The following is a 15,724-nucleotide window of genomic DNA, read 5'->3' as shown; positions in this document are numbered from 1 at the left end:
CAGAAACATACTCCTCTCCATCACTCTTCTTCTCTCATGCTTCCCTCGTTGTCTCCGCAGTTGAAGTCGTCGTCGGAGGCTCAGAGGAGGAGGTTAAAGGAGGAGTTGGAGTGGGAAACTGGGCAGAGGGAGGGAGCGCTCTTTGGAAAGAGGAGAGAGCCGGGTGGCTGGTGGGAAAGCTGACAGGCTGACAGAGGCCGGCGAGAAGTGGGGGCTGCTGTTACTGTTGCCGCTGTTGCTGCCGCTGCTGCTGCTTTTGCTGTGATGCTGAGCCTGTCCTGCACGGGGCGGTGGAGTCAGAGCCCAAGCACCAGCTGCAGCATCGGCGGCGGCGGCGGTGGCACCTGCATCACCTCCCGATCTTCGAGCCCATCCTCCCGACTCTGCTCTCCCCTTTCCGTCCAGCACCTCCCGGGTGCAAGTGCCTGGAGTTATTTATGGATGTCAAGGCAACTCCTAACGGGGTGGCCACCATCGAGGACAGGATCTTACGGATCACGGGCTATTATGGCTATTACCCGGGTTATTCCAGCCAAAAAAGTAAGATGCCCCCCGAACGTGATTGGGTTGTGGTGCTGTTGGTGATGGTGGTGGTAGCGGGGCTGAAATCAGGATTTCGGTGAGACGGCGAAGGTGGCGAGAGCGATTTGGGGGTGGGGAGGGACTACCTGGGCGACCTGCTGCTGCCGCTGGCACCTGGAGGCGAGACAGACCAGTGGGCATTCAGGTTGCCGCCTCTACAAGGTCCGAGTCTTCCAGGCCACTTCGGGCACAAAGTATCTTTCAATGGCTCCAGTGCTAAACTGGAAGAGAGATGGGGAAGCAACCTTTTGTAGGAAATAGTTAGGAAACGGTCGCAGTCGTTGGGGGCGGGGGGATGAACGAAGGAGGAAGAGCCGGAGTCCGAGAGGACCCTGGCTACAGCTCCCGAGGGGGTGGGAGCAACCTGCTCACTCTTTGGTCATCAAGAGAGTCTTCTAACATGGCTGTTCCCTTTAAACAGGCATTAGGGAACGAAGTTGAAGGGATTTCGAAGAGGTGGATCAGGGGAAGTCGAGGTCAGAGCTTGAATCAAGTGTTTTTTTTTTTTTTTTTAAATTTTGAATTTTTCTTGTGGGCTGATATGAAGAATTCCTTCAGTCCCTCACTTGCGACTGCTTGTTTATTTAAAGGTTAGCGGAAGGTTCGATCTTTTAAGCTATTTCTACCGTAGAGTTACTCTTGTTTTACCGCCTTCTGTATTAATGATAGTTTTGGGTAGAAAAATCAACCCTTGGGATCAGCTCAGAAAGGGTCATACTTTATCTCCTCCAAGTCCCTGAACCACATTATCCGGGCTGAACAGAAGAAGCTGTCCTGTGCTCCTTTTCCTTTCCGCTGAGTTAAAGCACGTAGAGCTCTGATGCCATCGCATTTCAGGAGTGGCGGGGCACCTTTGATGGCTAACAGTGGTAGCTTCTGCAAAGGTATTCCCCAGCCCAGGGTGATGTCCAGAGGTTCATGTTGTGATTAGTTCTGGCAAACACTGAAGGGCCTTTTCCCCTGAACTGAAGGAGTCGCAGAAGATCTATTCACAAGAAGGTGGATTTTGGTTTTTTAATATCTCATCATTGCTCTCTGGCAGCCTTAAGGAAGTCCATTTGATGTTTTTGATGTTTCTAAATGGAAGGTTTTGAGCTCCCATGTTCAATTCTGAATAACGTTTTTATTCAAATTTATTTTGGGGGGAGGGGAGCAAGTAAGAGTTCCTCCAAAATTGGGAAGATAAAACATTCCACAAATATGAGAAAAAAGGTCTTCCACAGAAGTTCCCTCCCTCCCATCCCTTCCTTTGTTTCACAGTAATTATTCTTCAAGAGCTTTGCTCCCAGGACTGTCATTGCACTGGTATTTTCCAGTATGATCTTTTATTTTGTTTCAGGAAAGCTTTTTGATTTGGACCATTCCCCTATAGTAGCTGTTTTTGCATTTTAGGCTTAGATTATTCATTTTCCATGCAGAAGTAATTATATAGTGTTAGAATTTTCTGGAAAGAAAATAACACACTGTTCAGTGCTGTTGGAAAGTCTTTTGTGTGAAAGCTTGAGGAAACTTTTCAGTGTGTGTATATGTGTGTTTGCTTCTGGTGAAGGGACTCTTTTAACCGTTGAAACAGAATTTGACATTAGTATTGTGTGATTTTATTTCTTGGAAATTTTAATTATACACTGTAGGATTTTAGTAATTTAGAGAACCTGATAGTTTTCCTGCTCTATTTGGTTCTTAGGGATGTTTATTTTGTTTAACAACAGTATCTTTTCCAATGAAAACCAGAAGATAATGTGGAGAAAGTGAATTTTGAATTAGAATATTTAATATGAAACTTTGGGACTTTTCCCATTAACTGTATGCATTAAATTTGCATCACAATGCCAAAAATGAGGAATCAAAGAAAATACATTATTTAAAGCAAAAAATAGAAGGTAAGAGAAATAAAAAATACATTTAGATTGGTTGTTGTTGATAATCATTTTTAAGCTAACTTAGAAGATAACAGAATTTGTATAGACTAGACAGAAAAAAACCCAAAGAACAGTTAGAATTTAGTAAAAGAAAAGTAACATACCCTTACTTCTTTTCATGTCTGCAGAAGTGGAGAGAAGATTGTCTTTGAGCTCAGTCAGAGGCTGAGGGAGGAGAGAGTTGGAGAAAGGCCAGACAGTTGAACACCATGAAATAATCCTGTCTTTAATGCAGGATTCTACTAGTAAACAAACAAAATGAAGCAAACCGATGCAATTGATTCAGGTCAATTGATTCAGCTGTTACCAGGAATTGAGGAACAGATTTTACTGAAGACTGAAGCATGAAGGTGAACTATAGTACATAACATTTAAAAGTAATGTGAAGTTTTCATCTTGCGATTGGTTCTACTGAGGCTTGAACTGTAAGAAGGTGGCAGAAGATCTGGAATAGACTACTTTTTAGAAGTGAATGAAAGCTTACTTCTAGGGAAATGAACAAGTGGCCAGCATGTCATCTCAGAATCACAGACCTTGAACTACAAGGAACCCTGGCACTCATCTAAATCTAAACCTCTTATTTTACAGATGAGGAAACACAGACCCAGAAAAATTAAATGACTTGACTTAGGTCATTTAGGAAGTAAATCACAAAGATGTGATTCAATCTGTGCTTTCTGACTCCCAAGTGCAGAATTGCATTTTGTTGCTTCTTCCTTTGAAAGCACTGTACTTTCACAAATCTCATTCTCCTCTTCAATTCTAGGATCAGATTATTTCTCCTTGTGCCTATCCACAATATGTGTATTGTTGGACTAATAATGGATAGATTATAATCGAGGCAATATGCATTCTTCATCCACTTGTTTTTTTTTTTTTAATCTTTTTCTGTGTGGATTGTTAAATTGACATTGAGTGGTTTTGGCTCTCTCTTTATTCCAAGGAGTGCTACAATTTAATACATAAACAAGAACAACATTGAGAAAAGCTCAATACCTATTAAAAGGACATTCTATAAAGGGCCTTGGGCATCGAGGCAGTGCAGTGGACAGAGGGTTGGATAGTGAATAGAGCAGAAGAGTGCTTTTGAGTTCAAATCTGGTCTCAGATACTTAATTAGCTGTGTGACTCTGTGCAAGTCACTTAACTCTGTTTCCATTCCCTCACCTATAAAATGAGTCAGAGAAGAAAATGGCAAATCATTCCAATATCTTTGTTAAGAAAACCCCAAATACAGTCATGAAGAGTTAGACACAACTGAACAACAACATGGCTTTGGTGAATACTCTTGAAAAGCACATGTCTCCTTGAATTATGCTTCATTTCTTATTGAAAACCAGAGAATCATTGAACAAAGGTATCCCTCTCCTAGCATATGTCAAGAAATCTTATTCATTCTTAATCTTGTTGGAGGAAGAATTTGAAGATGGCATTTAGTCACTTAAGTCAAATGCTTTAATACAATATACATGGCCAATGAATATATTGGGAAAAGACCTACTTGCTACCTTGCTACCCTTTAATGCCCTTTGCTGTCACAATTGCTGATGTATCAGAAAGAAATGTAAGAAAAATGATTTTTTTTGTCAGGTTGGCACTGGGTAAAAAATTCTTTAATCTTGTGTGTTGTAAGAATTCTCACTGTTAACTTCTGGATTATTTTCTTTGATTTAATCCTGTCTTGACTGAAACAGAATTTTTAAAAAATACAATTTAATTGATATCTTTTGTTTTTGTAATCTATATTTCTCAATATATCCTTCCTAACTTCCCTCTCCCAAAAAGACACTTTACTAAAAAAAAAAAAAACTAAGAAAAATTAGTCAAGATATTAAAACCGTCTGACATTATACGTAGTATTCCATGCTTATAGTCCTCTATCTCTTCAAAGATGCCTCTTTCCTTAGTGACTCACCTCTTGAAAACCATAATGTGAAACTGGGGTGTCTGTTAGGATGTTTAGGGGCCTACTAGGATGATAGTAATTTGGCAATTGCTAATAAGTAGCTTCTTAACTTTTTCGTGCCCATACTTCTTTCCAGTCCAGCATGATTTGGGTATATGGCCTTCAATCCCTTTATAGTTCTACAAATAGGATAAGCGCAGTCTTGGGATAATCTTGGTATTGGTCCCAGTGGGCACTTTTTCCAGAAGTTCTTCAAGTTAATATATAGAGGCTTGGTTGGCTTAGAATTGCCAAATAGGTTTGAAGCTTTAGGAGATACTTTGGATAGGGCAGAAAGGCCCATACTCTTCTATTCCTGTATTTCATCATAAGTAAGTTCATGATTCAGAAACTTTGTAATACAGTGCCTGGAATGTAGTAAACACTTAATAAATGGTTGTTGACTTTGACTATCTGACTGACCTCAAAGGGCAGAAAATACAATATAATTACCCAAATTGCCTATTTGCAATAACAGCTCTATTTGCCTTGATGGCAATAGCTACCTTGGTTACTTTCTCAAATTTCACTGACTGATCTGTTCATGCCTGGCAAGCTCCAAAGTGGGATCTATTTGCCACAAAAACCTATGACTTTTCTTCACTCTATCTTTTGCAGAGTTCTGTTATGGACTCTGCAACCTACAACAAAAATTCATCTTGATTATGGCAAATAAAAAGGTTCAAGAGACATTGTTTCTGGGTAATTTAATCATTTTATTCATAAGACCAGCATATTCATTAATAAAAAGATGATCATTTGGTCATTTCCCTTAGAACAAAGACAATTATGGTAGTGGGCTTAAGGTTTATGTGTTCTTTTGTAAGAATATTGACAATAAAATCATATTGGTTAACAATTAATGAGAGAATCAATATAACAGTGAAGAACTGAAATACAGTGATCCAAAAGGCTTGTGATGGAAAATGCTATTCATATCCAAAGAAATAGCTATGGAGATTATGCAGATTGAAGCATATTATTTTCACTTTTTAAAAAATTTGCTTTTTATTTCTTCTTTCTCTTGGTTTTTCCCTTTTCTGATTTTTCTTTCCCAATGCTATTAATATGGAAATATGTTTAACATAATTAGACATATATAACCTATAAGAGATTGCTTGCTGTTTTAGGAAAGGAGAGGGAAGAGAGGGGTGGAGAAAAATTTGGAACTTAAAATCTTACAAAAATCAATGTTGAAAACTATCTTTAATTGGAAAGAAATACTATTAAGTGGGGAAAAAAAGAAGAGGGGCTAAGAATGACTTCCTATTACCTTTGAACAGAAAGACAATCTCTATACCAAGACCGCTCCCAGCCCTCCATAATCTATTTGAAGAATTTATGATCTACTCAAGCTTGAGCAGAACACAATGGGCTACTCTACATGTAGAATTTGAACAAGAAAGTTAATTGAATATCATTATCAACAATATCCTTCAAAAGACTGAGCTTTGTAAGATTAGGACTTTTGGAAAAGGAGGAAACTCTGGATCTCCCTGTCATTGGTTATTAATAATCATTTTTCTTATTATAGAACCAAGTAGGCCCAATTCTCAATTTTAAAGGTCCCTTCAAAAAGGACAAAGGGTTCCTATCTGAGACTTCTACTTGTTTAATTGGTTTTAGATAAGTAAGCCTTATGTAATCTCCCTAAATAGATGGAATTCTGCTGTGAAGTGAATCTTTTCATTGTTCCATTTGATCAAACCTGTGGTCACTCTTCTGTGATTTATCAGGTTGCTGTTTCAACTTTTTCTGTAACTTCCCTAATTCATTGATGATGAAAGTCTATCTTCTGACTCTACTGTGAAAGAGATTGTTTTCTAGGTATTGTAATAGGATAAACTCAAGGCTTTCTTAATATTGGCAACAGTTCCCAATTCTCATCCTCACTCCCTTTCCCATTTTTTTTTTTTTTACTTTATAATCCTAATCTCAGTGGGAGTTAGTATATTTTCCAGTGAAACATTTGGGTTGAGATCATATTTTCTGTCAGTGGCTTTACTTTCAATCTTTCACTTCCTTCCCTCTTTATCATCATCCTTTTCGTATGTGCTGTTACCAAATAATCCTCAGCAGACATGGCACAATACTTAAAAGATGATAAGATCTGTCTCTAGTTGCTGAATTTGTAGGAACAGTTTGCTTTCTCTTTCCTTATGTCTGCTGTGTGGCCTGTCTAGGACCATTAAAAATGACAAGGGGATGCCTGACCTGGCTCTTCCTTTATCTTTTATGTCAAACTCTTTAACATCTACTGAATTAAGTCCTTTACATCAGTAGCTTCCTTTTCTCTGTCTCATTGAAAGCATTCTCCATTAGCACCCAGAAAAGACCTTGCCATGGTATATTATCCTAATATATCTGGCCCTCTGATCTATCCCCTTATCATCAATGTTATCCTTCCCTGGCTTCAATCACAGTATGAGCCATAATGCTGTTTAAAAAGAAATTAGTGTTTTATTTTCCCCCAATTATATGTAAATACAATTTTTAACATTCATTTAAAATTTTTTTGAGTTCCAAATTTTCTCCCTTTTCACCTCCCTAGACTCCCTCATTGAGAAGGCAAGCAATTTGATATAGGTTATATATGTGCAGTCTTTCAAAATACATTTCCATATTAGTCATATTATAAAGAAAACATAGACCAAAAAAAACCCTAAGAAAAATAAAATAAGAAAAAGCATGCTTTGATCTGTATTCAGACTCCATTTGATGCTGTTTTAATTCAAATCCTACCAATGACACCAAAATATTATATTATAGACTAGGATTGGCTCAACCTGAGGCAATTCTAGGCTATCCAACAATTAACAAAAGGAAGCTTATGTATTTTAGCAATAATATGGAAAGAATACTCTCAGCAATGTTATAATATTGATTCAGATAGATGCCAATCCTCTTATCTTTGGGCATTAGCATGGCAGGATGTGGTGATTCCTGTGGCCACCAAGTCTGAAGGACATTGAGAAGCTGGCTACCTTTATGCCCTTAGGCATAGGTAAGCAGGAAGCCTTATTAAACATTTCAACCATTAGTTTCTTGTTGGGAACAGTTTTTTTTTTTCCTTGCCTTTTAGGGTGAAAACTACCCTAGGCAACCCTATCTAACAGGGTCTTTGGGAGATATTGCTTCTAGCACACTTGAATTCTTTTTCTAAATGGAACTGCTGATACAGTTATTTTGAGGAGAATTTGGAGTTGGGCCACCATAAATCTCACATATCTGGGGAAGACACATATAAAATTGTATTTCCTTGGGACTTTAGGTATATGAATAAGATGTGGTAGGTATCTTAAGGGATTGAGGAGTATTTTAAGACATATTGATGTCTCTTTAGAGAATTTAGTGACAATAAAAATAATTGACAATATCTAATTTCCAAGGCCATTAGTGCACTTCTAAAGAAACTAATTACATTTAGTGAATAACATGAGATGAAAATGGTGATGGTTGGGATCAAGGAGAAAGGGAAATGTTGTCAGAAATTTACTTTCTATGAGTGAATCAAGTAGATGTTCCCCTATAGAATCTGAGAATAGATGATGTTATTTTATAGTCATTAACTGGAATTACTTTTCATTATAAAACACCAGATCAGAAATTTGATAGGTGGAAAGGACCATTTAGTCCAACCCCACTCATATTTCAGGTTTGTTTTGATTTTCCAAAGTAACATAAATTCCTATGCTGGTAAATAGCATAGGAATGATTCAAATGCTAGCTATTATTATTAGGTGATACTGATTTGGACACAGCATATGAGAGGAGTAATGTTTTAAAAAATAACTTAGAAAGATAGGGAGAGACTATTTCAGAACACTGCAGCCCCAAATAATACTGTGTGCCCCAACCAAATTAGAGTATAATGGAGAGCTAATTAAAGAAAATAAAAAAAAATAATAGAGTATTTTTGTTTTTCATTCATGTCTAATGTTTTGTGACCCCATTTGGTTTTTTCTTGGTAGAAGATGGTTTGTCACATTTTACAGATGAGGAAATTGAGACAAACTGGGTTGAATGACTTCATCAAGGTCACATAATAAGTTTCTGAGGCTGGATTTGAATTCAGGAAGATGAGTCATTATGAATCTAGGTCTAGCACTTTATCCACATGTCACCTTTTTACCCTACAACATAGGATAAATAATGTTTAAATCTGGTTTTCTAAGACAAGGTAAGGCTTGCAGGGATCCTTATATACCAATTAGTGATCTCCTCTTCCCAATTTTTGTTCGTTTTTTTCCCCCACTGAGCTAAATTGTAGAAGTATTTAAATGAAAAGAAAACAAATTTACACTTTATCTTAGATATAATAGGGAAACACTCAAGATTTCAAATAGTTTCAGATGAAGGGGGAGCCTTAGAAACTATTATTAAGTTATTTAGGAGACAGTTTTTTAAACTAATTTTTAAAGTATGATTAGGACATTGCTGTGCCCATTAATTTTACTACTATTATGTTTTCAAATTGTTTTCTCACTTTGGAAGTTAAGATTAGTTTTTCCTTTCAGAAACTGTTTTTCAAATTGAAAATTAGTTAAATGAATTAAAGACTCACAGAAAGAGAAAGTTTGAACTCTTTTGCCCATGTATGGTACCAACTATTAGGCCAATGAGGTTTAGGCTGGTATAGAATCTCCCAAAGATAACAGAATCTCCTGCTTTTGATGATTCACAGCCCTAGGATGTACTGCTAAAGCATAGATTATTTAGTTCAACCCCATGAGGAACTTTAGGATCATGAGGGCTAAGTAATTTGCCTATATTCACATGGGTATGAAATATCAAGGTTAATATTTGAATCCAGGACCTCAGACTGCAAACTGAGTACTTTTACAATCAGAGTTGGCTTTTGGAGTATATTTAGATAATATTTCATTAAATTGTGGACATTATACGATATATTACAAAACATTTTCAGGTGTCTGCTTAGATTAATTTCTTATTGGCTCTTGCCTTGGCACACCTAGCCTCCACTAGAAAATTATTTATTGAATTTCATGGAAGTGCTACTGATCCAAAATTTGAATAACATATCCCTCAATTAAGTAGGATAAATCACTAATTCCTTTAGATATGGAATACTTCAACAATTCAAAATGACCTATAATATTATATGTTTTACACAACTATTGTAAAGTATATTACTTTGCAAGTTTTAGTTTTAGGCTAATGCCAAAATGGCACACTTAGTGTAAGGTGTCAAAGATAATTTCAAGTCAAATATTTTATAAATTAGGTATAACTGGAATTTATCAGACCTTCTGAAAATAGATTCCAAATTGGGCATAAAATTCAATTCAGGAACTAGAAATAAAAACCAAATTTTCTAATTTTGCTGCTTATATTTACTTCCCTTTCTGAAATTTTGGGACACTATATCTTTTTGCCAGTTCTTGCCCCCCCTTTTCATGCTCTTTTAAAGACCAACACTTACATTAACTCCGCAATCCCATTTTATCAATTATTTCAGTAGCTAGGATTTAGTTTGTTGGGCTTGATGAATTCAATTTATCTACTTGAATTCACAAATTATCATCTGTGAAGAATGTTTTCTCATGATCTCCCTGAATATCTTGGGTATGGATTTCCTTGGTAGCCCATTTTGATTCTGTCCTTTCCAGTACAAATATCATTCTCTTTGAAAGAGAGCTCATAAGCAAAATAAAAATTAAAATACTATTGCTTTATCATTTCCCCATCCACTCAGAGTCCCATTCCTAATTTTGTCTTTCTTTTCTATCCTAAAATGGCTTAAATAGCCACTCCTTTTTATTGTACTTTGCTTTCATTACCATCCTCAGCAAAACTTTGAACTCAGCAAAAGTTTGAGTTTTAGTATCCTCTTGGCTACAATCAGTCTCTTTAGATAACCCTTTTATTCTTCTTATTGAAATTGCTTATCTTTGTGTTTTATTTAATTCTTTATGGTTTATCATTCCTCTTGGAATGACTTTTCCTGTGACATTTTAGACTATTGTGTCCTAATCATTCTTTCTTTTTTTTTTTGGATGAAATCCTCCCCATCAAATTTAAGTGTACATGTCAGACTAGACTTGAATATTTTCATTTTCTTGGTCATCACTTGAAAGAGGAAGCGACCTCTTCCTTCTTAAAGTTACTCATCATTTCTCAGGAACCATGTCAGTCTTTTCGGTGAGTATTCAGTTTAAAATTAAAGTTCAAATTATTGCTTGATTCAGTGTTTGAAGGATGGGATTATCATTAAAGCAAGTCAAGAAAAAATTGCTACTTCTATCTGAGTGAGAGCGACAATAAATACCTGGATAGTTGAAGTCCTTATCATTGTTATATTCTGCTTTTTTGATAGGCTCTGTTTATCAATTTTCTCAATTTAGTTATCTTTCCAGATTAAAGGCTATTTGTTACTTTCATTTTACTTTTTCAAAGTAAAAAGTGAAAAGAAGCATTAACATCTGCTTTGCTGCTGCACTCAAAGAAACAGAACTTTTCCATCTGATTTCAATTAATTGAGTAATTAACATTTATCAAATACCTACTATATGCCAGGCATTGTGCAAAGCACTAAGTATACACTACATGCAAACAAAGATATACAAAATAAGTTAGATATGGGATCAATAGGAAATAATTAACAGAGGGAAGGCAATAGAATTGAGGCATTGGGGAAAGCTTCCTATAGAATTTTAGTGAAATTCACTAAATTATAAAATTTAGTGAAATTTTATTTGGGACTTAAAGGAAAGCTAGGGAATTCAATAGTTGGTTTGGAGGAGGTGAGAACATTCCAGTAAAGGAAAAAAGCCAGAGAAAATGCCCTCTGAGAGATGAAGTGTCTTGTTCATGGAACAACTACGAGGCCAATGTTACCAGATTAAAGAGTATGTGTTGGGGTTTAATTACAACGAACAGAAAAGATAGTGGGGATCAAGTGATGAGGTGGGGAACCTCATAAGGTTATAAGGGGCTAAGAAAAGAATAAGGGGAGAAAAGAATTAAGGCATTTAATGTGAACAGTCTTTTCAAGGAATTTCTAGCTACAAAAGAAAGAAGAGTTTTAGGAGATAGCAGTGATGGAAGGATCAAATGAAGGCTTTTTAAGGAAAGAGGAGGTATAGACTTATTTGTAGGTAACAGGAAATGAGCCAAAATACAGAGAGAGATTGAAAACAATAAATAACCAGGGAATCCAGAGAGGGACAATCTCTTTGAGAATTGTTGAAAGAATATTTATTTGAAAGGTCATTCATCCCCACTGCTCCAAGTTTTACCTGCATTAGTGAGTGTTTTTTCTCTTTGACTTATTGTGATCATAGCACATAGGTGAACTGACCATCTGGCCACCTTGGTTTATGACATCTCTTTAATTTTCTTGCCTAAACAAATTCTGTGTGGCCTGTGTTAGGAAGGATGTTTCAGTTCTGCTCTTTCAAATGCTGACGCCTGCTTTGGATGCTACAATTTCTAATAGAAAGCCTCCTGAGTGATGTTTAATAAACCTGTCTTTGAGGCCCTTATTTGTCATCTCAACTTCGATTAAATTTTGATTACATTTTCTGGGATAGTAGAATTTCATGGGTCCTTCAGGAATAACTTAGGTTTGTCTTCTAAGAAAGAGGTGAAGGGAAGAGAGCTAGTATTTGGTTCCTTTGGACAATTTTTTAAGGTTTAAAATATATTTTTTAAAAAATTGTTTTATTTTAAAAAACAGAATAAAAAAAAAAGGAAAACAGAAAAGGAACACAAAACAAAATAAAATGAAAGAAAACATTGTCATGTGCTCAGCAGAACATCAGAGAGGATTCAAAATTTATATAACAACAAATTACCAGTTCATGAAAATATATATATTAGTTAGAAGAAATTATATTCATGAGTGTTCATAAGATATGTTTTTCTCAAAGATATAGAGCTGTTATAAGAAAAGGGAAGTATTAGAATGACCTGCTTATTATTTTATGTTTTGACATTCTAAATGCTTATTTATAGATTATTGCACTAAAGCAGGCATACTTCACATAATTATGATGTAATTGTAACATGTGGAAGGCTGAGGTATGTGTTTAATTGTACCCTTTGAAGGGGGAGGCAAGCAAATCAAAAAATAACTTTAGTGTTAACTTTCTGTGACACACAGAGAAGCCATGCTATGAAGCATCAATGGCAGCCTTCAATATTGCTTCAGTTGCTAGGACTTGGGCAAGGAAAGAGTAGTATTCATTTATGATGATCAAAAAAATAAAGGAGAAAATAGATTTATAAGAGAGTTTCTCACTGTCATATAATTTACATAAAATAGAGAAAATTGTTTTTTATCTTACAAAGTAGAAACTGTTAGCCAATTAAAATGTCTACTTCCAGAGGTAGAGCTTTTCCAGAGATTATAGTAATTTTAGATAATTTTGTAACACTGGCCTTTATTATGTTCTGTCCAAAGATTTCTATCTGATATTAGTGGGATAAGTCAGTAGAAAAATAAGCTTTACTTTATTGAAATTTCCTTTGCTCAGAGCCAACATCTTTTCCATTAAGCATAGAATACCTATACTAGGCAATTAGATGACACAGTGGATAGAGTGCTGACTCTGGATCAGGAAGCCTTATCTTCCTGAATTCAAATCTGAACTCAGACATTCACTAGCTGTATGACTCTGGGCAAGTCACTTAAGCCTGTCTTGGGTGGTCACAGAGTTTCAGAGGTGACTGAAAACAACTGAATAACAATAACAACTTATACTTGCCTTAGAATTATTCTAGAGACAACACATTATTTACTTATGACAGGTGGGGCTTCTTTAAAAAGGATTTTGTGTAAAAGATGGTTCTATTTTAGGAATTCATTCTTTTCATACATGTTTGAGTGGAAAGTTAAAAGCCAGTTATTCTATTATTTTAGTGTAGTGATTGGGGAAATCTGGAGTCATTTACAGAATAAATGATATGAGATTCCAGGGAAGCCATTGGAATATATGCTCCCTTGACTGTTGAGATAGTGGTATGGTTGTTGCTGTTGTTCATTTGTGACCGACTCTTTGTGACCCAATTTAGGATTTTCTTGGCAAAGATAATAGAATAGTTTGCGATAACTTTCTCCAGCTCATTTTATAGATGAGGAAACTGAGGTAACAGGATTAAGTGACTTGCACAAGGTCACATAGATAGTAAATCTCTGAGGCAGGATTTTAACTCAAGAAGATGAGTCTTCCTGATTCCAGAGCTAGCAGTCATCTACTCAGCTGCCCTATGTTGTGGTAAACTGGGTTAATCATTTATCACTTTCTGACTCCCCCTTCCTCTCCTGGTTTGTGCAAATAAATAGATGGTGGGGAAAGTATAAAGATAATTTTTAGTTTGAGCCAATTTTTTTTTGTATGACTACTTTCTTCAATTGATATTTTTTCAGCATGTGCATTTTGAAAAACACCCTTAATCCTGAGAATTATTGATACTGAATATCTAAAGCAGAGTTACTCTATTAAGAAATGAAAACTCCTAGCTTTAGGGAACTTAAGCCTGTTTAAGGATTAAAAAATAAGCAAAAACAAAACCCAGCCATGTACAAAATATGAAATGAGAAAGAATACAATATATTGTGCTGAAAAATACTATGTATTGAGTTCTAAGGTAAGGAAATCAGAATGGTGTGATGTTAATGGAGAGGATTTCTAATAATCTAGTAAATATAAATATCTGTGAATTATAAGAAAGTTTATTTGATATTTCTCCTGATACTCCCAGATATATTAAGAAAATAAGATTTAAAAGACAGAAAAAGATTCATAGTAGTCACTGTGAAGCTATACATGTCTTTATTTTGATAAACAGAAAGTTCTTCCATTTATCTTTCACTTTAATTTCCCTCAAAGAGATGTGTTGAGTGACAGTCACTATCTTTCCAGTCCCCTCCTTTAAGAGTAAAAGTCCATGCTTTTTTTTAATACTCCTATATCTATATATTTTACTTATGAATTACACAATTTTCATTTATCGCTTCTCTTTCTGAGTATTTCACAAAACTTCATGTAAAAGACAACACAAGGATAAATGGAGAATGATCTAATTGCAGGAAAAAAAGGCATTAAAAATATGGCATTTGTACAGAGCATAGTATATCTAAATGGTTGTCTTAAGAATTTTTTCTTTTAGAAAAAATATTTACAGTTAACTATATTATTTGAATGGAAACAGATTCTATTCATATAAAATTTGTTACTATACTGTGAGGAAGCCTAAAAAAGTGCAGAATATAAAATTTTTACTAGGGATATTATGCATGAGGATAAAGAAGATAAAGGATACAGGAAGAATTAGACAAGGTGATCAGAAATTCTATGGAACATTTAAAGAATTTTTTTTAAATTCAAAGATGAAATGTTGGGTTGATTAAATCATTGAATTTTTTAAAAGTTCATTTTTTTCCTTATATTTTTTGAGTTCAATATGCTTGCTTAAATTGGGAAACATAGGTTCATTTGGGAAACAAAAATTTTCTGCATGGCATCAAATATTTTGGTGAAAATAAAATAATTCAAAGATACGGACACAAGTAAAATTCCATGAAAACAAATTATGTGAATATTCAGATACATTTTATGCAATTGCCTCTTGATTTATTCAGAGAATGATTATTTAGTCCAGTGGTTGCCAAAGTGGGAGCTATTATCTTACAACAAGGACTTGAACCCAAGGGGTATGTAGTCAGCTAGATGGAGAGCAGTAAGATAGGTCATATCCCATCTTCCTTGCAATAGTTAATCATGGGACTGATCTCAAAAGCAGTCACTCTCAACTACATCCTTCAGTACTTCTCTACTCTGCACCTTTCTTTTATTCTGCAAATTCTCAGTTGCCATCTTTTGGAGACAGATGACAGTTCCTCAGGGTGATTGGAAAGTTCCTCAGGGTGATTGGAATCTAATTTCTATCTGGATACCTATAGCAGTAGCTGTGCAGATACTATTAGGACAATTTCTCTGCCCTCAAGTAAACTGAGCATAGGGATATAATCAAGGTGCTGTTTGCTCTGCTTGTCAGCTTCTTCTCACAGTCTTTCTCCATCTTTAGGGATTTCTCCCTGAAAATAATCTGGAACAATCCATCTCCTCTCTCAAATCTGAAAGTCAGGACAAGGATTTTTTCCTCTCAAATTCTTGCCAGCTCATCCTCTCACACAGACACAAAGCATTGAGTAATCTTTCTTCCCCAATGAGAAGACTCTTATATGAAGAAACTCAAGCCCCAGTTTACAAGTGGAATAGAATGAGTCTCATAGTATAATTAGGCATGAATA

At 35.6% G+C, this 15,724-nt stretch overlaps 1 protein-coding gene across 1 annotated transcript in view; it reads left to right on the top strand.

Moving 5' to 3' along the window:
• Positions 1–182: 182 nt before the first annotated feature.
• The window catches only part of SLC35F4 (solute carrier family 35 member F4), a 265,371-nt gene continuing 249,829 nt past the window's right edge, over positions 183–15,724 (top strand). Inside the window, exon 1 of the mRNA XM_051977734.1 lies at positions 183–540. Within this exon, the coding sequence (XP_051833694.1) occupies positions 438–540 (103 nt within the window). The 5' untranslated portion in view covers positions 183–437. The remainder of the gene's footprint in view (positions 541–15,724) is intronic.

This window comes from Antechinus flavipes, chromosome 2 (assembly GCF_016432865.1).
Source record: "Antechinus flavipes isolate AdamAnt ecotype Samford, QLD, Australia chromosome 2, AdamAnt_v2, whole genome shotgun sequence".
Classification (NCBI taxonomy): domain Eukaryota; kingdom Metazoa; phylum Chordata; class Mammalia; order Dasyuromorphia; family Dasyuridae; genus Antechinus; species Antechinus flavipes.
The sequence above is the reverse complement of the archived record's forward strand: the minus strand, read 5'-3'. Positions and strand labels throughout refer to the sequence as shown.